At 35.6% G+C, this 13,595-nt stretch overlaps 1 protein-coding gene across 1 annotated transcript in view; it reads left to right on the top strand.

Annotated features, from left to right (window-relative positions):
• ksr2 (kinase suppressor of ras 2) overlaps positions 1-13,595 on the top strand; it is a 123,525-nt gene that overhangs the window by 62,835 nt on the left and 47,095 nt on the right. Inside the window, exon 6 of the mRNA XM_067407489.1 lies at positions 7,338-7,513. Within this exon, the coding sequence (XP_067263590.1) occupies positions 7,338-7,513 (176 nt within the window). The remainder of the gene's footprint in view (positions 1-7,337; positions 7,514-13,595) is intronic.

The following is a 13,595-nucleotide window of genomic DNA, read 5'->3' as shown; positions in this document are numbered from 1 at the left end:
AGAAGAGGGGATGACACACAGTGGTAAACATGGCCTTATCCCAACTTTTTTGAGATGCCATGAAATTTAAAATCAACTTATTTTTCCCTTAAAATGATACATTTTCTCAGTTTAAACATTTGATATGTCATCTATGTTGTATTCTGAATAAAATATTGAAATTTGAAACTTGAAACAGTGTCCCAACTTTTTTGGAATCGGGTTTGTAAATATAAAGAATATATACGCCTATATAGAGTATATATTTAGTGAAATGCTCCCCTCTAGAGTTCATTTCTCCAGTGAACTAACATGCTGCGGACACTAAATGACTTGCTTGAGGTAAATGTAATGCTACAAGAGATATTATTCTTAAAGCTGTTTTATTGATTTCTTTCTGTGGTTGAAACACTGATTGAGTGATTACATGTAAACGTATCTATGCATAGATTGTCAGATCTTCTTCTTCTGTGCGTTTTCCTTTTGTGGTGGTTAGCAAACAGTGTTGCATTACAGCACACGCCTCCTTCTGGATTGGAGTGCAGATCGCCTGTGACTGACTGTATTTGTCGTCTAACTGCATGAACCGAACCGTGACGTCCATACTGTACGATTCGAGACGAATACATGTAGCGTTACACCCCTAATTAATATATATATATTAGGCATTAATTTAAGTGATTAATTGACTAATCACACGTGTTTATTAATAAGATGTAAATCATAATAATGAGCTAATTGTTAATTGCCTATTAATAATCATAATACAGAACCTAATCAGCACTCAAGCGCACAGATAAATCCTATAAGCGATAGACTTATATTCAGTGATATGGAAATTATATATTAAATATATTTTACGCTATTTTCAAAGTCTGTTCAATGATTTGGTTATGTTTGAATTATCTTCATTCTGGGGGCCTTTCTCAGCAAATGTCACATATGTGATTTAATTTTATTACAATTTTTATCAATAAGTTGACAGCCCTATCGTTTTTTTTTTTCTTTCCGTTTGTTTGTTTTACTTTTAACATCCATGTCAAACCTCAGACTGTGTAATAGTTTGATAAAATGTCAGACTATTTGGCACTTTACACCTAGTCTTAAACCACAAGACAACAAAATAAAGAAGGCAAGATGGCAAAAAAAAGTGAAAAAATGAAAAAGCAAAACGTATAAAAGAAGGAATGAAAATCTGTCATCAGTAGTTCGCTGCCAGTCAGTTGTGCCTGTCACCCTGTTGATCCATCTTTATTTGTCTGTCTCCTGTTCTCTGTCTCGCTTTTTCACCTCGCCATTCTGCTTATCCCTGCACAATAAGAAATCTTCTCTCACACACACTGTCAGTATTTGTCATATCCACACACTAATGCATTGTGCTCTCAGAGTCTTGCACATCGTTGTCATCGGCGGTAGATACACAAACACTCTCACAATGCACCAAAATATCTAACCATTGGTGAACATTAATTCCCTTTTTTGGATTAAAAAAATATTTGTATTAAGAAGAATTTTCATGTTAATAATTTGCATCATGCTGGAAGAGTTTCCATTTTAATTCGCTATTAGTTTACATATCTGTCTCTCCCTCCTAGTTCAAAGCTTCTTAAACTTCAATGCTTTTTCCAAAAGGACAACACATTTAAACAGGGAAAAAATCTAATTTAATATGTTCATTGATTATACATTTAGAAGTGGGTTCAGTGAGTGATCTTACCATTGAAAAGAACCAATCAGGGATGTTTTGATGCCCACACTTTTCTTTTGATGTCAACTCAAACTCTTTCTCATATGGTAAAAAATGTTTTGCTGTCCAGTTAGGCTTTAATATTGGGTTGTCAAACATACATTTGTCTAGCTGAGAAGTCCAATCTGACCCAGAATATGATTTGAGAGAAAAAAAGAAAAAGATTGAATTATGCTAAAAAAAAAAAACCATTCATGTTCATTTATTATATCAATATGATATATTCATAATGTTCTATCTTTAGTTACAGCAGGACAGATTAACTTTTTAATTTGATATGTTATGTGTTAAAGGGATAGTTCACCCAAAAATTAAAATTAATTTACTCACCCTCAAGTTTTTCCAAACCTGTATGAATAGAAGATATTTTGAAGAATGTCTGTAAACAAACAGTTGATGAACCCATTGACTTCCATAGTATATGGGGAAAAAAATGGAAGCTATGGAAGTCAACGGGGTCAATCAACTGTTTGGTTACAGACATTCTTCAAATATCTTCTTGCATCTTGTGTTCAGCAGAAGAAAGAAATTCATACAGGTTTGGTACGACTTCATGGTGAGTAAATGATGACAGAATTATCATTTTTGGTTGAACTATCCCTTTATATCTTGTTTGTGTGCATTTCACAGTACCTACAGTGTCTGTGGAATAAATTGTGGATCATTTTGTCTTTCTTTTAATACATAATGCATTTAATCACCTCATTTGGAAATTCATGAAATGCTATCTCACTCCGCATTAAGCAGCAGTAAAAATAGTAGTACAGCCCCTTTTTACACACAGGAATGTCTTGGGAATGTCGGGAATGTCTTGTCTTGGAATGTTTGCTCTATGTAGAATGGGGTTGATTTTGAGATGTTTTGGTGGGTTAAATTATTTTGCAAGAAAATAAACTGCTGTGTGAAAGTGCATGCTGGAAGAATGTGAATCATTTTTGAAAAAGTGTGCTCAGTATTAAGAGATGCATATCAACAGGTAAAAGAAACAGTAAAGAGAGTTTTTCTTTTAATTATGCATGGCACTTACATGCAAATTTGTTGCACCTGGATCTGATACCAATTGTCTTAGAACAGCACAGTTCATTTTCCCACTGGGAAGAGTTGCCCACAGCAATAATAGTTGCCTTTACAGGTATTTGGAGCAAATTTCATAGTGGATTCCATATAAGTCTATTTCATTATTAGATTATTATGTTGATTATTAAAACGATAGAACTTATGAAGTTAAGAGAAAGGTGACATGATGACAATTTCAAAGCTATTCTCTGAATAGTAAGACATCTGTCCTAGCAAACATGCATCCATACACACAGAAAATGAATGGATCTAACTGGATTTGAATGGTATAATCAGTGCTTAATTAGTAAATTCTGAGGTCCCGGAACAAGGGGGGAGGGTGACGGATCCGGCAAGTAAGTGGGGTAGGGAAACAGAACATATGCGCAACCTCAGTCGGGGTTTCCATCCAACTATTTTGATGTGCATTTTGAAAATGCGCACAAGAAATCCTGACAGACATGCGAATATACTCTGAGAATCAGCATAGACATTTAATGCACTACACGCAGATTATCTTGAGTTTTGCAGATGAGCATTAAAGTGATGGAAACAGTTTTTTCACATACTGATGATGTGTTGTGAACATTTGTGCATATTAAACGCCATGGCATTATGCGCTAAGCCCAACAAAAGGTCTGACCAACACAACCCTTGACATTCGTACAGAAGTTTAAACTCTAGTCATAGTCATTTTGCTCGTGGGCGCTTGCAGGTATTTACGGAGGCTGCTGGAGTATGGGGATAGCAGCAGTTTAATCGCCCAAATGCCTCACGGCATTTAATAAAACGATGTCCAACAACACAAATAACTCTCTCCAAAGCAATGGGCTCCATCACAACAAGTTTCCTCAAGATATGATGCATATTACCTAAAAATCATGTTAACACGCTCAGCTAGAACTTTTTTTGATAATCTGGAGGGGATCAGAATTGGGCACAACACGACTCTGCTTGCAAAGATTTAAAGAGGAATCAAAAGTGAAAATATCCATAGCGACTTGCATGATTAAGTTTCATAAAACCGCTTAACAGAAGTGTATCGAAGTTTATATATATTCTTTATATATAGGCCTATTGCTTGTCATTGTTACATGTCCACTGTTGTTTTCCTTAGTTTGACCTAGTTTTCCCCATTCTGTTTAATTAGTCATTTCATTCACCTGTGCCCCATTAATTATCTTGTTAATTCCCTTTGTTTGTCACGTGTATATATACCCTGTGTTTTTCTTCATTCCTTGTCCGTTCTCGTTTATGCGTTGATGTTTGATGTGTATATTGAGTTACTGCCTGTTTCTATTACTAAATTGTACTCCACTTATTCAGTAACAGTCATCCGTCGGAAATGTGACTAGCAGTCAAGTCCAATAAATCATCGCCAAAACATGGCATGGTCCACTTTGTAGCTGCATTTCTTCCACTTCTTTTTTATACATTTAACATAAATTGCACATAAGGCAAGTTTTGCATTAACTTATAAGTCTAATTCTAAAGTTATTTTTCAATTTTTTTACTCCAGTTCTTTATTGAAATATGATAATTTACACAGTTACTATCATAACTTGTTTTAATGACATAGATTAAATAATGAATACATTACTAACAGGTAAAGTAAATATAATGACTATATAAGCAAATATAGAACATATATTTAGTGAAATGCTCCCTTCTAGTGTTAATTTATCTGGTGAACTAACAGGCTGTGGCCACTAAATGACTTGCCTGAGGTAAATGCTATGTGAGATATTGTCAAGCTGTTTTATTGATGTCTTTCCACATTAGAGACACTGGTTGAGAGATTACCAACATGTTCTCCAACCAATACGACTATATAGGTCGTTTGTCACTTAGCTGAAATACGACCCATAGGAGCGTTTGCTAAAGTTGCGCCCCATCGACAACAGGACACTTTCATTTTAATGCATTAAAATTTTAGAGCATTGCAATATATAACAATATGCAATCATGTGATCATGCGATCATGGGTTCGATCCCAGGGAACGCATGAGCTCATAAAGTGTGTATGCACAATATAGCTGTGTCCCAATTCAGGGGCCGCGCACTTCGAAGTGCATGAAAGGGTTGGGGTTTTGGAGTGGAGGGTTGCCAGGTCTGCGCAACAAAACCATTCCAAAAGTAGTGTAATCACAGCACAAGTGTAAAAGTATCCCAATCCCAGACATGGCAACAATGAGCCGAGCGTCGTTACATGGCTAGCGGCTGTGTGACAGACAGCTGACAGTTGACGTTTATGTGTGCATTTTTAAATTTATGACTTTCTATTGGGCTTTGACATGCTTCACTGCCGGCGACGACGGGACACTGGACCAAAATATGTATGGTTAAACTATGTAATGTTAGTTTTATATCGTTAGCAATAGTTAACCTTGTTTGTTTTTAAATTTGTGTTAACTGTGAAAATAAATACAGAATAAATGTATAAATATGAATGTATATAAGTCTGAATTTAAAATACAGTACTTTAGGATTTTATTCAACTGCACTCCATCTTAGAGACAAATATATTGTATTTATGAAAAACGGATATTACAGTTTGATTTAGATTTGTGAACACGGGGCATTGCTTACATTTATGTGAATTCACACAGAACTCTTGTCGTCACTGGCGCGCAATGAATTGTGGGATAGTGTAGACTGCGAAGTGTCTTGAAATCGGCACTTCATTCCACTGGGAAACGGAAAGGGTGCACTTGAAGTCGCGCTGAATTACGTCATCCCTCCTCGCGTCGCGGTGAATCGCACTTCAAAGGCTGCTTTCCCCCCACTTTTCTCAAGAACAGAATACAGTGCATAAAATGGGCACATTAAAATGTGTCGATATCAATATTATTTAAATGTCACTTCGTCAATGAAACAGCCTTATTTATGTACAGCTTATTTTTGTGATGTAAGTTAAAAATGAAATGCATAAGTTGTATACATTATATTTGTAAAGTAATTTATTTGTAAATGAGCCAGAGTAATTTCTGTTACTATAATTTCTGTTAGACAATTTATTTATTTTTTTACGCATGTTCATGTCTGTAAATAAAAGAATTGTTCTGTTCATTGTTTATTTCTTTTATGCAACTTATAATTTTACATGAAACATTATACATATACAACAATACAATAATTTTTTCATCATGTAAATTAAATATTATTACATTAAAATACATCGTTCTATACATTACATAAAGTACCTTTACAACTGTTTACAACAGAACTTAGGTTGAACATCATAAACAACAACTGAGATGGAGTGCAGTTGAATAAAATCATTGTTGCCATGTCTGGGATTGGGATACTTGTGCTGTGATTACAATACTTTTGGGAAGGTTTTGTTGCACAGACCTGGCAACCCTCCACTCCAAAACTCCACCCCTTTCATGCACTTCGAAGTGCGTGGCCCTTGAATTGGGACACAGCTCAGGTCACTAAGGGTAGGTTTAGGGATGGGGTAGGTGTAGTCGATCATAAAAAACTCCCCCTTCTGGATTGGAGTGTGGATCACCTGTGACACTATTCCTTGTCTGACTGTATGCACCGAACCGTGATGTCCGTACCATGACGGTTCAGGATTAATACATGTACCGGTACACACCAAATAAATATATTTTAGTGGTATATGACATGGGGGATCCCCCAGATGAGGGGATGGATCGGATTTCAGAGGTGCCAGATCCAGCTTGTTCCAGCATAAATTAAGCCCTGGGCATAATGTGTTTTTTTAATTGCTGACTGAGCCCTGATGATAACCTGTGGTCTGTTATTTTTTAAGCAAATAAACAGTTTCTCACAGATGCTACAAGCAACATCGTTTAACAGTGTGAGATTGTGTGTGTGTCTTACTGATATGTGAGAAGTACTCAAAACAGCTACAAAAACTGTAGCATGAAAGGTCTTGTTATAGCCTACATGGGTTTAGGGCTGCAGGATTATGATGAAACTCAAAATTTGGGTTAAATTTACCTTTAAAATGCTTAAAATAATATAATGTACATTGTAATGCCAATGCTTGTTTTGTAAGATGTTTTGATTGCATTATAATCACTGAAGTGGTCAATGCAAGTTGAGATAACTGAGCCCTGCAGTTCAACACAAGCTCACTGACTGTTTAAATTAAATTAAATTACATTACATTAAAATTACCAATGGTACTTTGTGAAAAGAAAAGTATAACTTAAAACCTTGTTCATTAGGATCAATTGTCATTACTGAAGGGCCTAAAGTGTAATTTCTCTATTTATTCTCTCATTTGACAAATCTGTGGCTGGCTACAATGCTCAACCAACCCTATTCAAGCCACTCAAGATGTCATTTTAATTTTTTTTTTTTTTTTTTAAATAATTTTTTTATTAATTATAGTGCATACATGAGTTTGCGTATGCATGCATGTGTGTGCACGTGGGTTTACTTGTGTAGAGTTTTGAAGATAAATCCGTCTTGGAGCTTGACGTGCAAGTGCTTGTTTGGAATCCAGATAAAACATTGTAAACAATGTGATCTTGTCTTATTTTGGGCTCATTTGTTTTTCCTCTGACTCTTTTTGTAGAACAAAAAAAAAGAACAAGCCGCTGAACCTGAAGATACACAGCAGTGTGGCTGGGAGCTGTGAAAACTTGCCGACGCAGCGCTCTCCTCTCCACTCCGACCACTCACTTCGCTCCTTCTTTTTCCCTAATTTTGTCCCTTCGACACCACCGGTTCACTCCGACACCCCCTCAGCAAGTGAGTAAACACACCCATTAACCTCTGTGTAGGACAACACATTATTTTGGGTTCTCTTTTAGTTTGTCCTAACTAAAACACAGTTGATGATAACTTCTGAAGAACCTTTGCATGTCTCCCTGCATGGTACTTGTGATTCTTTGCTTGTAAATAAACACATGAAAATATCCAGATAGAAAACTAAAGCAATCTGGACTCATTATTATCAAGCAAACACATAAGCATCAAGCATAAGCACACTAATGATTGAAATAAAATAATAATAATTGAGATATATATATTTCCATTTTCCAGATTTGAGTGCACTATATATGTTTGCTGATAAATGCCTAAGTTAAAGGTGCCATCGAATGAAAAATTGAATTTATCTTGGCATAGTTAAATAACAAGAGTTCAGTACATGGAAATGACATACAGTGAGTCTCAAACTCCATTGCTTCCTCCTTCTTATATAAATCTCATTTGTTTAAAAGACCTCTGAAGAACAGGCGAATCTCAACATAACACAGACTGTTACGTAACAGTCGGGATCATTAATATGTACGCCCCCAATATTTGCATATGCCAGCCCATGTTCCCAACATTATGAAAGGCATTAGACAAGGGCAGCCAGTATTAACATCTGGATCTGCACAGGTGAATCAACAGACTAGGTAAGAAAGCAAGGACAATAGTAAAAAATGGCAGATGGAGCAATAATAACTGACATGATTCATGATAACATGATATTTTTAGTGATATTTGTAAATTGTCTTTCTAACTGTTTCGTTAGCATGTTGCTAATGTACTGTTAAATGTGGTTAAAGTTATCATCGTTTCTTATTGTATTCACGGAGACAAGAGAGCCGTCGCTATTTTCATTTTTAAACACTTGCAGTCTGTATAATTCATAAACACAACTTAATTCTTTATAAATCTCTCCAACAGTGTAGAATTACCCCATTAGCCACGGAACACAGCCTTAAACTCATTCAGAATCTAATGCAAACATCCAAATAAATACTTTACTCACAGGAATCGATGTATGCATGATGAACACTTTGTAAAGATCCATTTTGAGGGTTATATTAGCTGTGTAAAATTTGTGTTTGCTGTTTAAGGCAGTTGAGAGCTCGCGGGGGTGGGGGAGCGGGAGATTTAAAGGGGCCGCACGTTTAATCGGTGCATATGTAATAATGGCTCAAAATAGGCAGTTAAAAAAATTAATTAAAAAAAAAAAAATCGATGGTGTATTTTGAGCTGAAACTTCACAAGCACATTCAGGGGACACCTTAGACTTATATTACATCTTTTAAAAAGGGGTTCTAGGGCACCTTTAAAGGGTTAGTTCACCCAAAAATGAAAATTCTGTCATTAATTACTCATCCTCATGCCGTTCCACACCTGTAAGACCTTCGTTCATCTTCGGAAACACAAATTAAGATATATTTGATAAAATCTGAGGTCTCAGTGAGGCCTCCACTGACAGCAAGATAAATAACACTTTCAATTGCCCAGAAAGACATATTTCAAACAGTTCATGTGACTACAGTGGTTCGACCTTAATGTTATAAAGCTTTAAGAATCTTTTGTTTCGAATCAGTGGTTCGGAGCATGTATCAACTGCCAAAGTCATGTGATTTCAGTAATCGAGGCTTCGTTGCATCATAAACGTTTCGAAATTTCAATGGTTCATGTGACTTTGGCAGTTTGATATGTGCTCCGAACCACTGATTCGAAACAAATGATTCGTAAAGCTTCGAAGCTTCATTAAGCAGTGTTTTGAAATCGCCCATCACTAGATATTGTTGAATAAAGTCGTTATTTTGTTTTTTTGGCACACAAAAAGTATTCTCGTCACTTCATAACATTAATGTTGAACCACTGTAGTCACATGAATTGTTTTAAACATGTCTTTAGTAGCTTTCTGGGCACTGAAAGTGTTGATTATCTTGCTGACAATGGAGGCCTCACTGAGCCATCAGATTTTATCAAAAATATCTTAATTTGTGTTTCGAAGATGAACGAAGGTCTTACGGGTGTGGAACGACATCACGATGAGTAATAAATGAGTAATTTTCATTTTTGGGTCAACTAACCCTTTAAATATGTTCATTATATTAAGTGATCATGTCTCTTCAGAAGACTTGGATTCAACTCCTCAATTTGGATTTCTTTTACAATCTCTTAATGATCTTTTTGAAGCAGCAGATCTTTGGGTGAATAGACTTTCCATGAAGGGGCAGAAATCTCTGAGAATTCTTTAAAAATATCTTCATTTGTGTTCTGAAGATGAACAAAAGTCTTACGGGTTTGAGGGGGAGAAATTGATGACAGAATTTTCATTGTTGGGTGAACTAACCCTTAAAGTAGTAAATACTATGCATTTCTTCTATCTACTTTCCCTGATCTGAATTTGTTTTTGAGTAACATTGTTCAGCTTTATCCCATGTGCGTCTTTAAAGACAATGAAACTCATCTAGTTTGGTGAGCACCATTAGATCACAGCTAGTGTTGACAGATGTCTGATGACGCACATTGAGCAATTGCAACTTTCTTTGTCGTTTCTTTTCACAATGTGACCCTTCTCATCACCTATTAAAGGGCAGCGTCCCAAACTTACACATGTCCCAGGACACCTGGCAGCGTGTAAGCGCATATTGTCCAAGCCCAATATCTACACCGGGGGCCACTTAGCGTGGGCTATTAGAGGAATAATGGGCCGAACGGAAGCAGTGTGGATGTGAGAAGACTGGGAATGACACAAGAATGACGCAAAAGACTCAGTTTTGGAATGAGATTATCGTACAGATGGAGGGAAAAGTTTTGACTGCTTGTTTCCAGAATTATGAATGATAGACCCCCTCCAAGCTTTGGCAATCTGGTGTATGCTTTGTACATTGTACACTGTGGAAAATATCCGGAGAGGTAACTGTTAGGATGTTATTTTTATGTACTCCTTTTTTGATGGGTTTTGACGAATTGATTATTCACATTTTCTGACTGTTATTGAATCCATTCACTGTTGAGCAGTGTTATTTATACTATTATAGCTAATATAGTATGTATTAATAGTTAATAGTAGAATTAGTATTTTTAGTCAACGATAATAACCACTGTTGGAAGTAACGCATTACTAATAACTCAATTAGTTACTTTTTTTGGGTAGTAATGCAATATTGTAATGCATTTCTTTTAAAAGTAACTTTCCCCAACGCTGATAATACCTCACTGTTGAGACAATTTGTTTTTTACCCAAACAACCAAATTCCTCTAGAGTTTGGGAAGCAAGGGCTTGTTGTGAAACAAGATGAAAGAACGTTATAGTTGAATTTCCGATAAACCAGTTGCTGAGGTATAATCTCGTTGAGTTTGTGGCAGCCTCTGTAATGGCATTACTTGCGTTCTGGACCTCCCGATGGGGCTCCAGGCCGGACGCAGTGGCAGCAACCAGGCCTCATGAGTGTCGTCAGACCTGGTAATGCGTCTGCTGTTTTTCTGCATGTGGTGACAGTATTATTGTATACAGCAAGCAACAGTGTGCCTGAGGCCTGTGCTTCACGGTTTCGAGTTTCTTGACTTGAACACAGGATACAAATAGTGTGTGCAATACTATGAAATGCTTACAGTTTAACTGTTAACTTCACACCTGAAAGTTGAGAACTACACAGAGTAAAATGGTGCTATTTGGATGTTGCTCTTACATAGCTCAATAGACCCAATGGAGTTCTTAGTTTGTTTCATTTAAAGGATTAGTTCACTGATAGTTTCCTGATAATTTACTCAACCCCATGCCATCCAATATGTTTATGTCTTTCTTTCTTCAGTCGAAACGAAATTAAGGTTTTTGAGGAAAACATCAGGATTTTTCTCCATTTAGTGGACAGTTACCAATGGGTTAAATTGCAGTTTCAGTGCAGCTTCAAAGTGCTCTACATGATCCCAGCTGAGGAATAAGGCTCTTATCTAGCAAAACGATCAGTCATTTTCTTAAAAAAAAAAATCTTGCACTATCTCTGTGTACCATGGTTGGGCAAACAAACAAACAAACAAAACACATCTAATTTTCTCCTCCAACTTAAAAATCGTCCAACATTGTTGTTTTACCTTTTTTTTTGTAAAGGCCGCTTGACTTAGTCATTGCACATTAGCTTTGTAAACACTTGCTCGGTACTTCCACCTACGTCACACTCGACCTTTCCAATGTGATTACGTAATGCGTGGTGCATTGCAGCACAGTGCAAGACAAGCATTTGTGGTTAAAAAGTATATCATTTATTTTTTTTATTTTTTTTGCTCACAAATGCTAGAAAAGACCCTTATTCCTTGTCTGGGATTGTGTAGAGCCCTTTGAAGCTGCACTGAAACTCCAGTTTGGACCTTCAACCTGGTGAACCCCATTGAAGTCCATTATATGGAGAAAAATCCTGAAATGTTTTCCTCAAAAACCTTAATTTCTTTTCGACTGAAGAAAGAAATGCATAAACATCTTGGATGATATTGGGGTGAGTAAATTATCATGCAATCTGTTTTCTCAATGTTCTTTTTATTACTTTCCAGAAAGTTTGAGTACTCTTTTTTTTGTACTCTTGCATACATTTTGAAGAGTGACAGCTTATTTTCTATCTATATAGAAAGAATTTAAAGCTAATGCAAAAAGCAACTCTTAACTGTAACTTCTTGGCTGCAACTATTTATCCTAATGACACAAAGACGCAGTGCAGCACTTCTATAACATCATGTATCTGGCTGTCAGTCAAATCCATACAATTGTTTAAGAGCAGGTCAATAGCAGGTGTTAAATCTGATGTATTTGCTTATTGAAAAAGTCTCTCAGTTGAAATCTTATCAAACTGTAAATCTAATAAAGTTGCTTTATTGTATTCTGGAAAGGACTGAGGCGGACTGCTATGTTAGTCATTGTTTTACAAATCATTTGTTTAGTCTGTTTGTTTGGAAGATGCCTGTGATATTTATATCACTAACACTGGCATGTGATTGGTCGATCGTGAAAATTGGCCAACTGTTGCTTCATCTGGCATGAACAAAATCCAGTTAGTCTTGTCATGTCTAAATTTGATAGTTAATTGAGCTATTGAGTCAACATGGGGGTTTTTAATGACTGGTTGTTGGTTCAAAAAGCGAAAGAGAGAAATGTATAATGCTTTTCTGCAAATTAGACATCTGCCTCTGGTAGTTTTGTTATTTTTAGCAATATTTGTACCAATTAAACATAAATTCACCCTCTCTGTAGTGATGCTGGTTTGTATTCACAAGTAAGTAGGTCTGTCTATGCCTGTGGATAAAACATTTACCTGCTGAGAGACGATGTGAGTTTGTCAGGTAAACCTTTAACTCGGGTCTATAATGAAAGACTCCCTTTCTCTTCATTTCTTCATAGGATGAAAGGTTTTCAAGTAGCATGTACATGCCTTGGTATATGAATATGTTGATCATTCTGTATCTTATCAAAGTACTATGGTATTATTTGATGCCATCTTTATATCTATATATGTTGCCGGTACTTTTTTTTGAAGGATGCTCTCAAACTGCTGTTTGAAAGTCTGTTTTCAATTGGCTTTTGTTTGTTCAATCTTTACTTATGAATTTTATTATTATATTAAATGTAAGATTAGTTTTAAAAAATTTCTGGAGTCCGTTATAATTTGCATCATCTCCTTTAAAACTTTGAGTGGTTACCATAGAAACAGGCAAGGAAGGGTTTTGTCTAAAATTATCACTGCAGTATAATGTAGTTTATACATTTGTTTTTTTCACTTAGTATTTACTCACTTTAACAATTTTTATGTAGTGTTTATAATTTTTAATCATAGTGCATACCTCACTGCAGAGGTCATAGGATGTTTTTTTTAGTACTGTTTAATTTTTTTTACCTTATTAGTTATTTTTTACCTTGAAATATTAGTTATAATATAAATATAATATACATAAATCATTTGTTTTTGATTGCAATCAATTTGTGATTGAATGTGTTATGGTTAATAGAAGTCTTTTTTTCATACTATAAATGTTAAAATAGTTTATTTTTATTTCAATATTTGCTTAGATATTTATGAAAGCTTTTTTCCACCATGGAATAAAA

This window comes from Chanodichthys erythropterus, chromosome 13 (genome assembly GCF_024489055.1).
Source record: "Chanodichthys erythropterus isolate Z2021 chromosome 13, ASM2448905v1, whole genome shotgun sequence".
In the NCBI taxonomy this organism is placed as follows: Eukaryota; Metazoa; Chordata; class Actinopteri; order Cypriniformes; family Xenocyprididae; genus Chanodichthys; species Chanodichthys erythropterus.
Note: the sequence above shows the minus strand (reverse complement) of the source record. Positions and strands in the feature narration are given on the sequence as shown.